The sequence below is a fragment of the Papilio xuthus genome, unplaced genomic scaffold, assembly GCF_000836235.2.
Source record: "Papilio xuthus unplaced genomic scaffold, Pxut_1.1 DF829758.1, whole genome shotgun sequence".
In the NCBI taxonomy this organism is placed as follows: domain Eukaryota; kingdom Metazoa; phylum Arthropoda; class Insecta; order Lepidoptera; family Papilionidae; genus Papilio; species Papilio xuthus.
Window position 1 is genome coordinate 2,309,064 of NW_013528891.1, and position 20,792 is coordinate 2,329,855.

The window sequence follows — 20,792 nt, forward strand, 5'->3', positions numbered from 1 at the left end:
AACATAATTTTTATTTTATATTACTATATATATTTGTTACTAACTGCACTATACAGAAACTACTCCATACATTAGACATGGAACAATGTAGAGATACTTTACTGTTTGCATAAAAAAACAACTCTCTTATTCTCTACTAGCTGTAGCCCGTGACTTCTCACGCGCGGGATTAAAAAAAAACTAATTAGCAGCCTATGTGTTCTTCCAGACTGTATGCCATAAACGAGATCCATGCAGCCGTACTGGAGATCTTTTAACAAACATTCTATTCATCTAAACATTCGCATTTATAATATCAATATAGTGAGATGATATAATGTCTGCTATTCATTTGTTTATTAGTTGATATTCAATTTATAACAGGAGACATTTATAATGGAATTTCACAGAATAACAGAAGTAGTGATTGAATCATTTGAAATCAAAGTACAATTTTACTATCACATTGTTTTGACGTGCTTACAAATATCTTTATACTTTTACATTGTAAATAAATACGTCATTTCATTTAATTACAATATTGTCCATCTCTTTATATTTACGAATGACGAAAGACATTCGCAATATATTTTGTGTTTGTGTTTCAAATTTCTATAACAATGTTATTAAAAACATTTAAAAATACGTTGATAATGAATTACAATATATTCATAATCTCTACGGAAATGATTTCGTGAATAACTACGTACCTTGGTAATAACACAAAACTTCTATTAAATTGTAGAATTATTGGGACACAAAGTTTAGTACGAAATTAAATGAAAAATCTTCTCAAATAAATGCATATGTTCCTTTGTATTCGTCTGTCTGTTCATACCTCTTGGTTAACGGTGTGATAGTTATGCGTATTTTAGAAATATAATTGAAACCTTTAGAATGTTTTGTAGTTTGTTCACTGTCGATCGCATCTCGTTCAGTAACACGCAGCACTATTTATAACTCGTTTTATTCCGTAGTAAAAACAATAGGATTCGATCGATTGATGATTTTGTCAAAGAAATCTTGACCTTCACATCAATCTTATTATTTCGATAGCTTGGTGATAGCAAGACAGATTTTTTCGACCATCTCGAATGGAAAATAACAAGTCAGTGTGCAATCGACATTTACGTACGCACCACGTCTCTCCGCGCTTATTATCTTTGCGCGGGAAACTATATGTCAAGCGAAACGAGTATATCCAGGGGACTTTACTAGTCGTGAACACCAGCCTGAGTTGACTGGCCGATTGACAGACGCGGTAAGTTTGTATTGTTTTTTTTTCATAATAAATATGGCTTGATGCAGAAATTGTAACATGCCAGTATTCTTAAATTAATTAAAAAAAATTACGTCGTCGAGTTGAAAAAAGTTTTTTTTTTATTTCCTTAGTCACTTTATAGCGATTGATTAATTTAAATTATTCGTTGCATTGAAGGAAATGTAGAATAAGTAGAGCGTTTTAATTTCCATTCTTTACCCACTTTCAAATCCCGTTTGCTGCAGTACAGTACTATAACCATAGAGTAAATAATGTTTACAAACAACGGGACACACTATTATCTATGCCTTAATTGATATTGACAGTTAAATATTAGTTGCCCTAATACTACTAGTTGCCCTATTGGTCGAAATACGAACTTATATTAATCCCCTCCATGACTAATAATTAAATATTATCAAAATTCGTTATAATAACATTTAAAACTTTAACAATAACTTCAATTCCAAAACATTTATACGACCGTTCTTCAATATTTATCCTTGCAGCTGTCTTTCCGAAGCTAAATACCGCTGAATGTCAAAATTATATCAACATTTAACGAGCAATTAGTAAATAATTACATTTAATTACGATTAACAGTTAATTTTAACTTCCGGTTTGTTTAACGAAAGTAATATTCGTTTACGAAACATTTTTTGCTTATGCACTGTATTTTGAATCGATTTGTTTCAAATTTAACCAATATAAAGATCACAATTACAGTAGAAAGATGGTAAAATATTTGAGAGTCGATCGAAAAAATTAAATAAGATAATAAACCGGACAATTTCGGTAACTATAAACTATAAAGCGATGCATTTAGAATTAAAAGAAGCCTTTCGTAAGCCATTGTAGCCTGCATACGTAACGTCTCGGATTAGAGTCGACAAAATATTGATTTCACTACACTTCAAGAACCAAGGTCAGGGAACTTCCACAACACCTGGATGGCTGGCATTTCGCAATAGTGCCGTTCTTAAGGAATTTCCTCCTACGCAGTCCCCCTACTCTTCAGCGGTATTTCTAAACCAGTATGACTTAGTATCCTTCACAAAGTGAGCCAACAATCACATCGGTGTTCCCATAGTCGGACAAAATTATAAATGCGAATGTTTAGATGGATGTTTGTTTGAAGATAGTTCTAGAACGGCTGAACGGATCTGGATGAAATTAGGCATACATACACAACATAGTCTGGAAGAACACATAGGCTACTAATTATGTTTTTTTTTAATTCCGCGCGGACGGAGTTGCGGGCGACAGCGACGGTAACAAAAAGTGACAATAATCTTGTAGTGTGGGCAACAAACTATTTGTTTCATCAGAACCTGGATCAGCACCAGTTTTTACCAGTCAAGTTGTTTGGTCTGGTTTTTACCGGCTTAGTTTGTCAGGCTGGCTTATAACTATTAGATTCAATATAGAATTGAACAAGTTTGTTTGTGCATTACAAGAATCTATTAAAAAGACAAAATATAGCAAAACAATAAAGTACTCTTCAATTCTTGAATAAAGTAAACAGATGTATGTCAACTATTATGTTATTTTATGAAAATTATAAGATATAATAAAAGGAAATTATATAATAACTTTCTCTCTCCTGTAACTCTGTACGCAGGGAATGGAAAAATAATAATTAGTAGCCTATGTTCTTCCAGACTATATTCTACATCTATACCAAATTTCAGCAAGATCGATGCAGCCGTTCTGAGATACCTTTAAACATCCATCCATTCAAATATTCGCATTTATAATATTAGTAAGACAAGTCTTGCATAAAAGTGTTTTATCAAAAACATTTCGTAATTTACCAAACTTTTAGAAAAATGTGCACTTTGTCTATGGTCGAAATATATGTATCTTGGATTAGGACTAAAAGATAATGCATCCAGTTTACCAAGTTAAAATATTTTTGCATATTTAAACACTGCAATAATATTTTATATTACACTTATTGGAAATATTATGAAGGTCATCGTTACGAAGAAAATCAAAACAAACTTATTTACTAAAAACACTCGATCTAAATCAGACTGTTGTTTACAGCATTACGAAGATATGAGATATAAAAGCATGATGTAATATGCCAACGAGACTTGATAGTGAGGACCTTCAGATAAGATGCTCTCTTTCGACCCCCACGGAGTTGTTGCGATCTAGTTTATTGTAGCGCATACTTAAGGAACATTGCTTTAGTAATGCAAACATAATATTCTATTTATAATCACAAAGGGGTAGACAGAGACGTATTTCGATTTGACGTAATCACACAATTATTATCTTGGTTCTTACGATCATTATTTTCGATTTAAAAGTCAACATGATTTTAAATAATTTGTTAATCTATTCGACTTTCGCTTATGGTTCTAGAATATTAAGCAGTGACTATTGAATGCCTAAACTATTCAGTCCGATAGATATCTCTAGAATTTCTATCTTGATAAATCTAGATTTATCTGTACTGCTTTAAGTTTTATTGGAGCTATTATTTAATAAAATCAGATTAACTTATGATTGTTTGCTTTTTATGTCTACAAAATGGCATAAAATCGGAAGCAACGCAAACGGAAAATAAAGCCTGCTACACACCTTTATTACAAAATTCTAACTGAACAGTCCAACTGTCCAGTCTGTCAGTTAAATTGCAATGTTCTCAGTTTTGCCTAAAGTCGAAATAAAACGTAATGTGTGTAGCGGTCTTTAAGGTAAACGTAACCTTTGTATATTGAAGTATCCATTAACTATTATCGTGTCACATTATTGAGGTTTCAGTGACGGATCGTTCACTTATCTAACGCTTGGTTTCTTTAATAATAAGAATAGAGAACGCAACAAATGACGTACGATAATATCCGCGTTGACGTCAATGCATTGCGGATGATTTGTCGTGTGTTGTTTGTTTATGTAAAGAAAGTCACGTTTTCTTACACAAGACAGAATAAAGCAGGGATCTTCGTAACCTTTGTTTCTTAGCAAAGCTGATGCCTAATGTTACCGTCAAATAGTGTACTTCGTTCAATTTTTATTTGTCAAATTCTCTTGTATATTTCGATATTATTTCGACACTTTGTAAAAGTACACTTCATCATTTGATAAGGTTTTATTAATAGATATGTAACCTACAGATAGAGTTTTTCATATGTCTAGTTAAGAGTCAATTTTCCAAATGTCATTATAATCGCTATCGCCTGCAACTCCATCCGCATAGAATTAAAACAAGACGTAATAAGTAGCCAAATCTTAGCGTGTTCTGGAGATACTTTCTAACATCTATCCATCCATCCATTCAAACATTCGCATTTATAATATTAGTAAGAAATATCTATAGTTATTCCGATCAATGCATAATTGTTTTAAATAAATTAAAAGTAAACAAGATATTGTAAAACTGTATGAAACATAAAGACAAACTTGTAAGTCGAGTGTAACTGACCTAAAACAACTTTCGTAATTTTACTTTTTATAACTTGAAAGTGACAGGTATTTTACAGTTTTATCATAAACTAGCTATCGCCCGCGACTCCGTCCGCGTGGATATATAAAAAACTTAATTAGTGTAGCCCACCCATACATCTATCCACATCACATCTAAACATTCGCATTTATAATATTAGTAAGTTAAATAAAAAACAGGTCTTCAAGGTATAAATTCAATTTTTAAAAAATGAATAAATAGTATCCTATGTCCGTCTCCTGACTCTATGCTACCTCCTCCCCATTTTTCAGGCATATCGGTAAAGCCGTTCTTGAGTTATAAATAGTGTAACTAACACGATGAAAGTCGTGTTAGTGTGTTAGATATAGTAAATGTTGCCTTTGGCAATAATAATAATTTACTGCAAAAAAAATATATAGAAAGACCACAAATTTAATATTAAAAAAGATCACTACAATTCCTATTCGTGTGGACACCTTTTTTTTTTAATTTGTTTTTTTTAAATAGTCATGACAAGATATCTAATGTTATTAAAATTTTTAAATAGATGTAGAATGAAATTTTTTTTTATAATAATTTAAAGCAAGTCATAATTTACCTAATATCTTAAAAGTTAGTCGTAATGTAAATAAAGCGAAGTGTTTGATATTTTATCGTATCTTATCATTTTATTCTAAGATTGTATCTTCAATTTACCAAGTTGAAGTGAGACCTTGATTTCTATAAAAACACAAATGTAACAGATGTGATAAATTACTAATTTGCATTGGAAATTAAAGTTTTTTTTTATAATAATAATAGCAAGAAACAAGTCAAGTAGGAAGTTTGGTTGATTATTAGTTGGATGAGTAGACATTCTTACGGTGATGGAAAACATCGTGATGCAATCTGCACATATCTGAGAAGAAATTCAAAGATATGTGTGTGAAGTCAACCAACCCGCACGGGGCCAGCGTGGTTGACTAAGGCCTAGTCACCCTTAATTTAAGGTAGGCTACGAGCCCTTCAGTGGAGACGTATAGTGAGCTGATGATGAGTGACATTAATTTTGTTTGATGAAATGTTTTCCCGTAGGTTTACACCGCGAAAACATTTTGTCAACGATCTCTGTTTTGTTTCGTGCCATGGAAACTGAAGTTTCTATCAGTACGTTACTAGCAAATCGTGAACCCCGTCCGTTTGTAAGCGGCCTAGGAAATTATTAATCTTTGAATATTTAAAAATACTTTTTTTTCTTTTGTTTCAGCAATTAATTGAACAAACGATAGCAGATACAAGATTGTAAAAATGGTGCTCATATTGACGAGGTTAACAAAAAAGTAAGTTATACGACCTTTTTAATGTTTTTTTTTTATAGAGGAGTGTGTAACAGCATATTAAGGGCACAGTTACATTGGTCAAATATGTTGACATTTTATGAAGACTTGCTTTAGTTTTAATCTCAATTAATAAAATTCAAAAACGAGTATCACATCTATAAATAACAAATTAAATGTCGTTGTTAAAGTTCATAATGGCAGAGTACGTTGAAATACGTGTCATGATGACGTAGTTTGTATTTTCACTAAACGAGCGAATGTTCGTGCGAATATTTTGCAAAAGACGAATGAAAAGTCGATCTGCGATCGTGTCGTAATAGTCAATCTGCAAAACTATAGGTCTATTCTACTTAAGGCTTCAAGAGATGGATGATTATCTGTTATTTAAATCACTTTTTATCACCTGTGAACTGTTTTTAATAAATCCTGGCACTTTATGGATATTTAAAAACCTTAACCTCAAACCCCTAACAACCTAAACTGCACCCATCTTATTTAAAATTAGTTAATTATCTCGAAAATGATCTTTAGTATAAGAAAAACAACTGATACTGTACATATTCGAAAACCGTATTCGCGTGTATATTTTAGCTTCTTAAATTCGCGTAGTGAAACCGTACTTTAACTGCTATCAACCGGTTGCAAAGTTCGCGCGGAGGCCCGGCCTCCACGCCCCTATTTCATCAGCACTCAGTCGGCAACTATGCGCTTATCTCTATATTTATTACAATTATTACCAACCTTTGACATTATTAGCTCTTACACTAACACTTGTTATTTGTTTTTCTTTTTTTTGTTAGTATAACCTCTATGGTGTTTATAATTTAAAAATTAAACAATCGAAAATGTGCGATAATTTTTGTTTTATTGCAATCGTATAGCAAATAATATTACCAGCTCTAATAAATATACAATATGTCATTTAAATAGTTTCTAGAATTCGAATAGTTCTGGTTTTATATTATAGATTAACACGTTGAGCGCCACGCGTATTTCTAAGACAATCCCGTTCACGCCACGAGCGCTTATACGCACTGGTATTAAAGGGCCAATGTTTCCAATCGCAGTACAAAATAGTTTACATTTTTAACGCAAAATAGTGTAAAATTTTATAGTTCTCATGTTACACGCTGTCAGACACCTATAGTTGGCGCGACCTAAACAGAAAATCTAGTGTCAGCCACCGATGGCTGACGTGGCGCTCAACGTGTTAAAAATAAAAACAGGAAATCAATGATATGGAACATAAAGACAATGACTGGCATATATAACTTTGTTGAATCTGCCAATATTTACATTACGTGTGACCCGGTCGATATGATCTTGGAAATTGCCCAAATATATTTGATAAGTATATATTATAAAACAAACTATAAACAAAATTAAACAGTTTTTACATTAACTGATCTTTAGAAATTAATAGATTTAATTAGTTTGAATCCTCACCACCGCTATTGACTGCAACCGTCAGCGACAAAAGGGCGAAAATCAAATAGGCACAAAATACAAAGAGGTATAGCCTGTCTATCTATAGAGGTTAGTTTTTAAATCAAACTGGCATTATGCCAGGTATTGACACATACTATTTTTTCTTTTTTTTTTCAAAGAGAATGAGGGGTATGACTATATGTGAATACTCGTGTCATCGCAACGTTTAAGAATTAAAAAAAATCTTACTTAGAGTGCATTTCATTTAATCCTCGTTAACTTTAGATAACTCTTATGCTTCCCGCGCATTGTTATATGTCTGATCAATATGGCGTCGCCGGGAAAATAACGAAACCGTACAAATTGTTTATCATGGATGTAGATGTCTCTATTAGGTCGCGAACCCGGTATATTATGTCTTGTCTATCGCGGAATTGATTGTCTGTCCTTGGTTATATTTATAGGTTAATTTTTCTAATACTTTGTACATAAAGTCGAAATGAACGTGTAAACCGTGTAAATATCTAACATAACCGTTATATACTTAGTTATATATTAAAAATAATTGCAAAATTAATTAAATTGCACAATAAACTATTTAAGTACCATTTACACTTAACTAATAAGGAAGAGTGTTACAGATTGTAATTGATTTTTAATTATTAACAAAAAAAAAAGTGATAGTTTATGGTCGTAAAGGTGAATGTATAGTGAAATATCTTCCTGGTTCAATCACGTGGAATTAAACCCGCTCACTCAACAACGAAACTCGTTTAAAGCTTATGATACATTACTAAGCGAAAGCGATTTACAGCATAGAGAATTTAAAAAAAAACAGATTTTCTAGTATAAAGTAACCATCAATATGATACGTACGTTGAGAAAGGGTAGACAGAAACAACAAACTTAACGCTTCTTATAATAAAACAAACGCTTGAATGCGCTTCGGTTAGTGTCTTATTTTTTTTTGGCTTTCACACGAAGTGTATTTAGCCACAGAAAATAAAGAGACAAGTATAAAAACTCGGGAACCAAATTGCGCAAAAATTGTAGGAAAGTGTCTAACTTACACGCCTTTTATGTGTTACATGAAATTTAATTAGGCTTGAAAAACATCATGATTATTTATTTAATCAGTTTCCGCACCCGCTTTGTTATGTGCGATTACCTTTACCGCCACACCCGTAACCTTCGAACCACCTGTGGCGTCAACAAAGAATTAAGAAAACTCGTAATAATAAACGTACTTAGCTGTAATATATAATATTCTCATGTCACAATGTTAGTTACCATACTCCTCCGAAAAGGCTTTACCGATTTTTATGAAATTTTATATGTATATTCTGTCCATATAAAATTTCATAAAAAATTTATATGTACTGAATATACATATGAAATCTTTAGATCTGACAATCGTACTATCTATTTTATGGTCACGCGCAGACGGAGTCGCGGGCGACAGCTAGATCTATAATATTCACAAGACATCGGCTTAATAGTGACATATAACTGACTAAAATAGTATTAGGCAGTACTCGCCTCGGCAGGGAACTGCCGCACCACCAAATTTGTTTTTACATCATAAACAAAATGACTTCACTTACTATGGGTTTCTAGATCAAAATCCCCGTTTAAATCATATTGTTATTTCTATTTTGTCAAAGACGAGATAGAGATTTTAGTCTCAGAAACCCATGATTAGTTTGTAATTGGATACTACTTCACAATATTACAACATAGCTATTTTACGTGTGGGCAGCAGAATAAATTCCTGACAACTTGGCTCCACAAAGAACACGTACAAACAATTCCATTGTACAAAGAATGATCCAGTTAATGTTATAAAAAAAACAAATCATTGATAAATGACGTAATAAATACTATAAATAAAGTTAGTTTAACCCTCACCTAATCGTTATCGGTGATGAAAATGTAAGTGTTTTGCTTTTACGCGATTTATCAAATTAAATTCACTAGATAATTGATATTGAATAATGGTAATTACTAATAAACATTTATGATAAAAACTTAACCTTAAAATATTTAAGCTTGCCATTTTTAGGGTTTCGTACCTCGGAAAAAAAACGGAACCCTTATAGGATCACTTTGTTGGTCGTCCGTCTGTCTGTAAAGACCGTTTTTTATATTTAATCTTACTAGTATAAATGCAAATGTTTGAAGATATCTCTAGAACGGCTGCTTGAATCTCACTGATATTTGGCATAGATGTAGAACATAACATATGCTACTAATACTTTTTTTTTAAATGCGCGGGCGGAGTCGCGTGCGACAGCTATTTTATAGAATAATTTTCTTAGCTAAACGTAAAAAATTCAAAGTATAAAGGTCAATATTTCATTTATAAATTGTTGGTAACTTTTTAATATTTACAGCTTGCTTAAAGACGTAAACTGTCATTTACATTTTAATTTGTCTATGGTTTATTAATACATTTTTAAAAACAAGATGGATAACAAGTTTTGTGCCTATTCGATGAACCAGGATGTTACGAATTATTTAATGTATATTTATTTATACCAAAACGTATTACATAACATGCGTAAATGTCATGCTTATAAATACCAAAATATTTTTTAAAACTTGTAAACCTCTTTAATCCTCGAAAAAATAACAATAAAAACACATAATATAGATACATTCGTATAAATTTAAAAGGCTTTCAAAGGCAGTCTCTTAATAGAGATATAGTAAGATAAATATTAAGGGATTGGTTAATTAAAAGTTTAACTATTCTGCACGTGGCAGTAAGACGAAATTGTAACCCTTCTAAAATCAGGATGACGCAATCGTACCTTGAGCTTTGGATAGTAACTGATGAAATATACCAATAAAATTTCACCTTGATTTGTACATGTCATTCTCCAATAATAATACAAGTTGAAACAACAAGCCTCTCCATTATGTGACGTATCTTTGTTTTGACACGTAGATGACCCGCCTTTATTTCCAACCAATCAGCGGCCGCCATTTTACCGGTCCTCTCATATATTACGCGCGCTTTGCTAATGTTGCCATAACGTTTGAAAACGCATTTCGTAACGTTGTTATTAAATGGGTGTTAGATTTACTATTTTAAAATATTATAGATGGCTTTTATTTCTATCTAGCTTTAGTAATTGTGATAAAATTTACATTTAACTATTTTCTAAATATTTATTAATTTAGTTAGAGTACTATTTAAATTATTACAATTAATGTTTGTATTAAAAATGTTGCACTTTAACACTGTGCCTGAAAACTACGTCAAGAAAGTCGCGGAGTGAGTATATTTTTTAATTTAATATATTTTGTAAAAATGTATTTTTAATTTTATAAATTTTATATTTATAGCTAAATATCCTATTTATATAATAATATTATTAGTAACAATTTTATACAATTAAAATATTAAAAAAAAAGAAATATAAAAAAAATTATCGCTCGCAATAGCAATATAACAATAAAATAATGATTCAAGAATTTGTAAAAGAACTTTTTAATTGCAATGAACAAAGAAAAGTCTTTGTTTGAAATTAAATTCGTAGCTTAGTGTTCCATTTCTTTATTTATATTTAATTTTATAATATTTGATTTAAGACATATATTTGCAAAAAAAAAATCTTTTTCCTCTTTAAATACTAGTAGTTCCAGACAGATTCTCTTCATTTATTTTATTATGGTTAATTTTGAAATCGCAATTAAAATATTTCCAATATAAAACTCCCTCAAGTCTATTTAAAACAACCTCATGAAAAAAGGCAAATGGTCTCGCAAATGTTAAAAAGAACATGATAAAATTAAGTTGATTTATTACTCTTTGTTATCAACAGATGCGCGCAAGTGGCACTGGGATGCAGTCGGGCCGCTCATCAAACAGCGCTACGAGGAACTATCAAGCCGAGTCCTCAATTAGCCGCACTCACACCAAAGGTAGGTTAACACATTCAATGCTACTACTATTTTACTCATAAAACAAGTCGGCACACACATAAGGCTGTTAGAAACTATTCGGGCAAACTTATGTTCAGACAAGGCTGGCTAAACAAAGTGTAATCGCTCTGAAGCGTTCTATATTGCATTTCAAAAATGTATGGATCTGACGCGCGACAATCACGTGACCTATCGAAAATTATTGTCAGTTCTATACATTTTTGAAGTTATTTTTTTTTATATCAGAAGATGGCAACATTTGATATAAAAAAATACTAATAACGAGCGAGCGACCACCTGAAACCGCTGAAATAGCGAAGTGACCGTTGCCCATAGAGATTCGCAATTGCATATGCGTTGCCTACCTTTAATCGACGGAGGAGAGGATGCACAGAAAGAAAATAGTTTCCCTTTCCATGCATCCCCTCATCCGGAAGGGGTGGGAAGGGAAAGAGGACTATACAAGGCCTCCGGAACGCACACTCATCAGACGAAACGCGAAATTGCTTCCACTTGACGCGTCTTCTGTATGGTCGTGGTGTTTCACCGGGCGAGCCAGGCCAATTCGTGCAAAGATGTTAAAGCGGGCTCTACCACTGTTAAAAAGGGAATGTTCGTCATGGAATCGCTTCAGAGCGAATGTACGTCGACTGTATTCTATACAAATACTGTCTAGTTTGACCCGGTCAACTTGTGACCTTATATCTATAGTCCATTTATTGGCCCCTTTAAGATAGTAAGTATCATTAAGAAATCCGGGGCAAAGTATAGTTCGATACGTTCGTGAACTAGTCATATTGACTCACACGTTTCATTACAATTCTTTAATTAGGTTAGGAGTCAAATGTTAATTTACCTTCATAATATGCGCTGCTGTTTGTTCTAAATCTTACTTCTTACTAATGTTACTAGCTGTCACCCGCGACTCCGTCCGCGCGGGATTAAAAATAGATGATGGCCGATTCTCAGACCTACTCAATATGCTCACAAAATTTCGTGAAAATCGGTCAAGCCGTTTCGGAGGAGTATGGGAACGAAAATTGTGATACGAGAATTTCATATATAAGATAAATGCGAATATTTAGATGGATGGATGAATGTTTGTTTGTCCGGGATGGCTGAAAGGATTTTAATGAAATTTGGTACACATGTAGAACATAGTCTGGAAGAACACATAGGCTTGTATTATATTTTATTTTACGTCACAGTCGAGTCACGGGCGACAGCTATTCCAGAATATTATAAGCAATAAATGTTTTTCTTTAAAACACAAATACTTTTACATTTCATGATGTCTGGATTTTACATCTCTTTATGCAAAAGCTATGCGAGTAGGTCCATAATTTTCCAACAACCGGTTCTTTTTATATAGTAAAGACAAAGAGAACTTATGATGCAATAATAAACATAAGTGTTACTGGCATTGATAACGACGTACTAAAAAAGGAGACAAAGTTTTTTTAGCAAATACTAGTTATATAGAAAAAAATTCCATACCGTTTGAGCGATTGAAATATTGTGTTTCGAACAAAGACATTCATATAAATACTACATGTAACAGACTGTCGCTAATCCAGGTTCGATTATAATTCGTTTAACTTAATAATAATATAGCCCTTTATTCTGAAATTATTTGATATTATAATATATAGTTACAGATATTCATAATTTTTTTTTATTAAAATATTAACAGTTTTTTTTTGTAAATTTACTAATATTTCTTTAACCGTTCCAACTAAGCTCTAGGCTTGTGCTAGGATATGGTTTACAATAGTCGAATGGCGGGATTCGAACCCCCGACCTCGTGGTCGGAAATCCGTACCCTTAACCATTAGGCTATTGACGAGAAATTTATAAGATGTCCCTAATCTCAGTGTGCCTCTTGGCATCTAAACATTTCCATTGTTGCCTGTCTTGTGCGACTCTCCTCCAATTCGTTTATCTTAGTCGATATTTATTAATACTAACTAATTTTATTCAGAGAAAAGTTTCCTTCGAAGAAACTCTGAAATATCATTTTTCTGTTTATTCTCTATCCTGTCTACTAAACATAGGCATGGTATGTGTAACTTTGTTTGTTGTTGATGTTTTTTCATCTTATTAAACTATAGTCAAACCTGGATAAGAGAGAAACCTCTAAGCCAGAGATTATCCAGTCCCGATGGACAACCCCCATAAGCAAAAAACTTGGGTTAAAGTCCCATATTGCAAGAAAAATATCGCGGTCTCTTAGACTCGCTTATCTCGTTGGCTGCATTTAAAAATAGATTAAAATCATTGCTTATCGGGAAATCTCTGTATTCATATGAAGTGAAAATTTTGAGTGATTTTTTTTAATTCGTACTCTTACGACCTGTAATGTAAACATTACCATTGTATTGTATTGTACTTACCTGTTGTGATATAGGTTCGTGCTTTCGTTGAGCGAAGCGCGTCACTATGCGAGCCGGAACACGTCCATGTATGCGACGGCTCCCCTGCAGAGGCGGCCGCGTTGCTGCAGCTGATGCAGCAACAGGGCACGTTGCGACCACTGCACAAGTATCAAAACTGGTAAGTCGTGCTATACTGTCTTACAGCAATATGTTGCTTATCGTTAGACACAAGTATTAAAATATTACGTCACCTATTGTCTTTAAAAGTATATTTTGATTATAGAAAGTCTAGCCGACATGTAGAACGACTGAAAATTATTTTTAACACTAAGATAAATAGCAGCTACTTATTGGCAGTACAAGATTTATCCTTTTCTTTTCTGACATTAAAAAAAACTTTCCGACAGTTGGTTAGCTCGCACCGATCCCGCGGATGTCGCCCGCGTGGAGTCAAGGACCTTCATTTGCTCGGACAAGGAGCGTGACGTGGTACCCGCTGCCAGGGCCGGACAGAAGTCCGCTCTAGGCAACTATATCACACCGATAGATTATGAAAAGGCGATCTCAGAGAGATTCCCTGGATGTATGCGAGGTGAGAAATGTTGCGTAAATTTCTAACCCGTTTCAACTTTAACTTGGATAAAGTACACTTGTATGTATGTAAACGTTCTGTTTGTATGTCCAAGGTCGCACAATGTATGTGATCCCATTCTCCATGGGTCCAGTGGGTTCTCCGTTATCAAAGATTGGAGTCGAAGTGACGGACTCTCCTTATGTCGTGTATTCAATGCGCGTCATGACTAGAATGGGTAAGAAATATAAATTTTATTTAAAACTAACACGCAACTTCGTCCGTGCGGAATTATAAAATATAATAATAAATATAGGCTATATCACCCGGGTATAGTTTAGTTTCCCAACAGTGAAAGAATTTTTCAAAACGGTCCAGTAGTTTCGAAGCCTTTTCAATTCAAACAAATAATCCAATCGTTCCTCTTTATAATATTAGTCAAGACCAGCTATTTTCGTTTGAAAAATATAAGCAATATAACAATTAATTAAAAAGTATAAGAATTAATTATATTTCTACTATTTCGAATAAATTCTTGCTTGTAATAGTAATTGGTTGTTGACAATAGTTTAATAGAGGGATTCTATTATTTGACGATGAATGTAGACGTAATGGGCTTTTGGTGCGTCAAAATTTCTTTACAGCATTTTACCACATAGTAAATCTTTACCCAGGTGCCCCAGTATTGGACTTGTTGCGTAAAGACGAACAATTCGTGCGATGTTTGCACGCGGTGGGCAAAGCGGGCACACCAGGCTGGCCATGCGACCCCTCACGCACTATAATACTGCACAAACCCACTGACAATGAGATTGTCAGCTATGGTAAGATCATTTATATCTGCTATCCCTGTCATTCCTTTCAAGAAAAACAGAGATGATGTATGTTCTCCGCGGATTGTTTGTCTGTCTCCAAAGCCAAACTCAAACAACTACCTCCTGTAGCCCCAAAAGGGCTTGACTGATATAATAGGCGAGGTGATATTCGATTCGTATTGTTTTCTAGAATATTATAGGGATATAATCAATGTATTATATATTATAAGTTTTCTATTGTTTCTAGTAAAGTTATTGATATCCGTCGTGAGTCGCTTTAAGATGTTATGTTCGATTGACTTAAGAAACAAGGCTAAAAAAGTATGGATGGATTGTGTGATAGAGGATATGCGTAAGAAGTGAATTCAGATATGACGGCTGATCGATGTATGGAGGAGTATATACTGTGCCAACCCTCAGCAGGGATAAGGGCAGGTTGATGATTGACTAAAGAAACACGATAGGAGTGATTAGTAAATTAACTTACGTATGAACAGGCAGCGGCTACGGTGGTAACAGTCTCCTGGGTAAGAAATGCTTCGCGCTTCGTTTGGGTTCCGTGCTTGCGCGACGTGAGGGCTGGCTCGCTGAACACATGCTGGTAAATACAACATACATATATTATGTACTATCTTCAGAAATACATCAGTTGATGAAGTGTAGTAACTATTAACTTTTTATAAAAACACTATTGAAACTTGTTGCATAGATTGCTACGTAGAATATAAAATAATCAGAGGGTACATCGAAATTATATAATATCGATACATAGAGTATAGAATTAATGTAGCCTCTTAATACCTACACTATATAGATTATCTTTTTGTCTATGTCATTCATTTATCATTCGTTCAACACTACTGTATTTTTCAGATCGTCGGTATAACAGACCCAAAAGGTCGTAAGCGGTACATCGCGGCAGCGTTCCCATCAGCATGTGGCAAGACTAACTTAGCTATGATGACGCCCACTCTACCTGGTTACAAAGTGGAATGCGTCGGTGATGACATTGCCTGGATGAAATTCGATAGTAATGGAGTATTAAGAGCTATTAACCCGGAAAATGGATTCTTTGGTGTTGCACCTGGTGAGTTAAAATATTATGATTTTGCCCCAATAACTTCCATTTCAAATTTGAAAAGAAATTATATGACGTATAAACAAATTAACTTTACTGTTCATTAACTTAATGAAAACAATTTAAAAGCATAGAAAATTGCTTATAACCTACCATAAAGTAAGCCCAAGAAGTCTGATTGAACAAAAACAATGAAGTAAACGTTTTTTTTCTAATAAGTGTTTTTGTGTTCACTTTGATGTCAATCTAGGTAGTAATTTTTAGGGATTTATTAAATAGTTCCTTATTATTTTATTTAAATTAAAAATATGAAGAAATATAACAGATTATAAAGAATATTAGAATAAACAGCATTTGTGTAACCTTATCGACATACTATCGAATACTTGACGGAAACCTTCACAGGAAGATCACTGTCTTGACATATGAGAGGTTCTTTGACTCACTTTATAAAACTGGTGCATAGATAATAGTTTTCATTGAATATATTGATAATCGTTACTAGTTGATTACCGCGGCAATGTCTGCGAAGAAAAATTACTGTAAAAATATCGATACCAGTTAATATGTCGATCAAAACGATATATCGATTATCGAGAACAAAACTTTGATTACATATCGATTAGTTGTCCCTGCTCTATTCATTGTCTTTTTATTAAGATAAATATAATTAAATTGTGTTAAGAATTACCTATTAGGTATCTCTGAGTGCGGCAATCTCCACTAAGAAATAAGCTAACATCGATATTAACTGAGTTATTTGTCGTAAAGGTACTTCAACGGCAACAAACCCAATAGCAATGGCGTCCATATTCCAAGACACGGTGTTCACTAACGTAGCTGAGACGAGCGACGGTGGTGTGTGGTGGGAAGGCATGGGCAATGCCCCGGAGAGCCTGATCGATTGGAAGGGACAGCCCTGGGATCCTAGTAAGAAAACGTTAGCCGCCCATCCTAACTCACGGTATGTCTATATATATCAATTTCTTATGCACTTTTATTCTCTTTTACATATATTATATTAATTGCAGTCAAATTTACATTATCATAATTTAACCTTATTTAACAACAATATAACTCACGCCCGCAAGCTAGAGGGTTAGGCAGGGACCATGGACCTTCATATAGCTCGGTCATGTACTTCCATCGATTCTTCTACATTCATACATCTACGTATACATGTACGATCGATCTGGCCATTAAAAATCCATCTGGGATTATACTTCTTCCTCGTCTTCTTTAAGTTAGGTACAAATGCAAAATTAGGTCCCGCGATTAAGTATTATTTGTTTTCAGGTTCTGCACTCCAGCGGAACAGTGTCCTATAATCGACGGGCAGTGGGAAAGCGCTGAAGGTGTGCCGATATCCGCCATCTTGCTGGGAGGACGGAGACCGGCGGGTGTGCCCCTTGTAGTGGAGGCACGGGACTGGCAGCATGGTGTCTTCATGGGGGCCACAATGAGGTCTGAGGCCACTGCTGCAGCTGAACACAGCGTAAGTAGATCAGCTATCTACTTATTAAGAAATAGTACGATAAATACGATACCTCGCTTTTCACATTCAATTATGTCTTGAAAGGAGAATTGTGGTATTACATTTTCTATATTACGACTCGGAGTGTGAAATCGATCTTTTATATTTCTAATTTTATCCCCTCCGTAGGAAAACGGATGATGATTTGATATTTAAATGCAGTTTTTGTATATCTTTATTTATAGGGTAAAGTGGTGATGCACGATCCATTCGCAATGCGTCCATTCTTTGGTTACAACTTCGGGGAGTACCTGCAGCATTGGCTCTCGATGCCGCAGCCAGGTCGCAACATGCCAAAGATCTTCCATGTCAATTGGTTCCGGAAAGACGCTCAGGTAGAGGCATACTACATTGAAAGGAATAACACTAAAGAGGGTTTTCAAGATATTGCACACAATTTGATTTATTATTTTTATTAAGCAAGAATTAATTTCAGGGCAAATTCCTCTGGCCTGGTTTCGGTGATAACTCTCGCGTGCTCGACTGGGTACTCCGCCGCTGTGATGAGGAGCCCTGCCACGTCGAGACTCCGTTGGGCTACGTGCCCAAACCAGGAGCCCTGAATACTGATAACCTTGAAGATATTAACATGAAGGAATTATTCAACATCCCTAAAGACTTCTGGAAGCAAGAGGTATATTCTTTTATTTATAATTAAAAAAAAACTATTATTGTATTTATGAAATTATTCACAATTTACCGCCTTTCTCTATAATTTATGGTTTTATGAGTGACATAATTTTGGTGCAATTACATTATGGTATGTAATTTTATTTTTGTAGGCTGATGCAGTAGAAAAATACTTTAAGGAAGAAGTAGGTGAAGATTTGCCAAACGAAATGTGGGATGAATTGAAGAAATTAAGAACAAACATCGAGAAATCATAGACTTATAAACCAAAGACAACTGAACGAAACTTCAAACTATAATCATTAAATAAAATTTGTACATAAATATTATTTATACGAACATTCCAATATAGTAAATAAGTATTAGAATTAAGTAGATAGTAATATGCCAATCACATATTTTTATCCTTAAAAAGCAATAAATGAATATCAGAAAATATTAAAAAAAAATCGATATTTTAATCACGTATTAAAAATGCAGTGGCTGTGTTAATTACGAACTATTGTATAAAAGAAATATACTTTTATAAGTGAACTACGTTGAAATAAATTCATTTTAAATTTAATTTTTCTTTTTTTTTCAAGGGTGTTATTTTGACAGATTTTTTTTTTAATTTTGTAAGAGATAGAGGCAAAAGAGCAAGAAGGAATAAAGTTTCGCCTGACTAAGTTCAAGTTTACATCTGTATGGCTGTCCTAGAGACCATAGCCTTTTATAAAAAATAGTGTGCTAGTGATGTACTTATCACATTTTCTACCAGACAAAAAACTGAAAAAAAGATAAGGAAATTAAAAAAATATGTAAAACATAATCTCTATGATTTAAACAACAATTAACGTAATAGAGAAATATATTAGTCCTTATTTCATATGCTTAGCAGAAAACACTCGAACGCCATCTTGAGTTGACGCACGCGCGTATTTAGTTAACAATGCGTTCACATTTAATTTCTCTGTTGCGTACGACCTGAAAAAATACCATTTTTATTATTAATACAATCATATTAATAAACCTAGTACTTGCTTAAATAAAATCTTACACAATATACGGTGATATTTCATCCACGGTCCATTTCGCCTTCGTACGGAATAATGTTTTAAATCTTTCATTGATATCGTCTGGAAGATCGTTCTCAGAAAATCCCCATACTACTTGTGGCGTAGTATTTTTATCCACTATAGCTATTCCAGATAAAAGACTTTCCTAAAATAAAAAAAATGATTAAGCCATTTACAAAAGAAACATTTTTCCTACGCCTTCTTTTCTTAATTAAAAAAAACCCTATATTTTCTTACATCTGTTACCATTCCTTCAGGAACCGAATCCCTCCACGCTTGTAGAAACTCTGCAAAATTAAATTTACCCGCACTCTTCAACAAAACTCTTGCTAAAAATCGACATACTTTATCTTGTTTGTATTGATAATATTGTATTTCATCCTCTTTAGACGTTTCTACAGTATAAAAACTAAATAATGCCTCTAAAACCGGCTCTGGAACTAGATTTTTCAGACTTTCAAAAGTAGTTTCTTTGGATATTCTATTCAAAGGCCATGAATTCTCTTCGATCAAATCTAACATATACGAGAGAACTCTAAATTCATAATCGAATTCGAGTAATCGATAGTATTCATCGATTTTCACGGCTTGTATTTTATTTAATTCTACTTCTAATTCTGCATTAGATGCTTGCACTTGTTCAAAAATAGCGTCATAATTAAGGAGCTTTGCTTTATCTACCGCATATTCAAGCTCAGGACCTTGATATGATGTTGGTTCTAAAATCTTTCGTAATTTAGACAAACGAGGCTTGCACGGTTTTAACTCGTAATAAGTAAAGAAGGTGTTAACAACGTCTTTGAATTCAATCTTTCTAGGTTCTAATGTACCATCATCTGACTCGTTTGATTTGTTTAAACTACTATTCGATTTATCGAAAGAGTTATCGGAATCACATTCCATTGAATCGTTTGTTACAATTTCATCTCCTGTTGATACCGCGTACAATAACTTCGGTACAAGTAAAAGACTATTGGACGTCTCTGCTTCTTTAACATCGTAAGTTTTATCTTCTGTGCATAAAACAACATTTTCATCAAGATCTCCTGTGAAAAAAAATAAAGATTACATACGGACCAGAATCCTAGAACAGTCTTTTCTCTATTTTGTTTTTTAATACCTTTAAATACCAATTTATTGCCGGATTCAATTTCCTTTAGCAATTTATCATCCAACTGCATTAGCCTCAAGTTGTCGTTTCTAACGCTATCATCTGGGAACATTAATACTTGTGTGATATCAGTCAGCTCGGATTCGTGTAACTTTGCGATTTTTATTACTTTTCTTACATCCTCCGGAGTTCTTTGGTCGCTGTAATCAGAAGATGTTATTTTTTAAATAATAAAGTCGTTTTAACAACAGTTAATCAGCTTTT

General features: G+C 33.6%; 2 protein-coding genes across 3 annotated transcripts; one reads left to right on the forward strand and one right to left on the reverse strand.

Moving 5' to 3' along the window:
- The first annotated feature begins 1,082 nt into the window (after positions 1 to 1,082).
- On the forward strand, positions 1,083 to 18,795 carry LOC106125961 (phosphoenolpyruvate carboxykinase [GTP]). Of its 2 annotated transcripts, XM_013323494.1 has the most exons (14): positions 1,083 to 1,240; positions 5,926 to 5,998; positions 11,257 to 11,356; positions 13,764 to 13,909; positions 14,139 to 14,323; positions 14,418 to 14,540; positions 14,977 to 15,126; positions 15,615 to 15,718; positions 15,991 to 16,204; positions 16,967 to 17,159; positions 17,492 to 17,690; positions 17,915 to 18,064; positions 18,166 to 18,363; positions 18,512 to 18,795. In XM_013323494.1, the coding sequence occupies exons 2-14, from the start codon at positions 5,967 to 5,969 to the stop codon at positions 18,614 to 18,616; spliced, it is 1,899 nt and encodes a 632-aa protein (XP_013178948.1). In that variant the 5' UTR covers positions 1,083 to 1,240; positions 5,926 to 5,966; the 3' UTR covers positions 18,617 to 18,795. The 2 variants fall into 2 exon arrangements, with proteins under 2 accessions (XP_013178948.1, XP_013178861.1); XM_013323407.1 differs by lacking the exons at positions 1,083 to 1,240; positions 5,926 to 5,998 and adding an exon at positions 10,478 to 10,706.
- Positions 18,796 to 18,930: 135 nt separating this feature from the next.
- Positions 18,931 to 20,748, reverse strand: LOC106117691 (sister chromatid cohesion protein DCC1; the record flags this gene model as incomplete). The annotated part of the gene is made up of 4 exons (XM_013312133.1): positions 18,931 to 19,325; positions 19,399 to 19,562; positions 19,655 to 20,463; positions 20,538 to 20,748. Coding segments are annotated over 4 exons (1,290 nt in total), but the record flags the coding sequence as incomplete, so codon positions are not given.
- Positions 20,749 to 20,792: the final 44 nt, after the last annotated feature.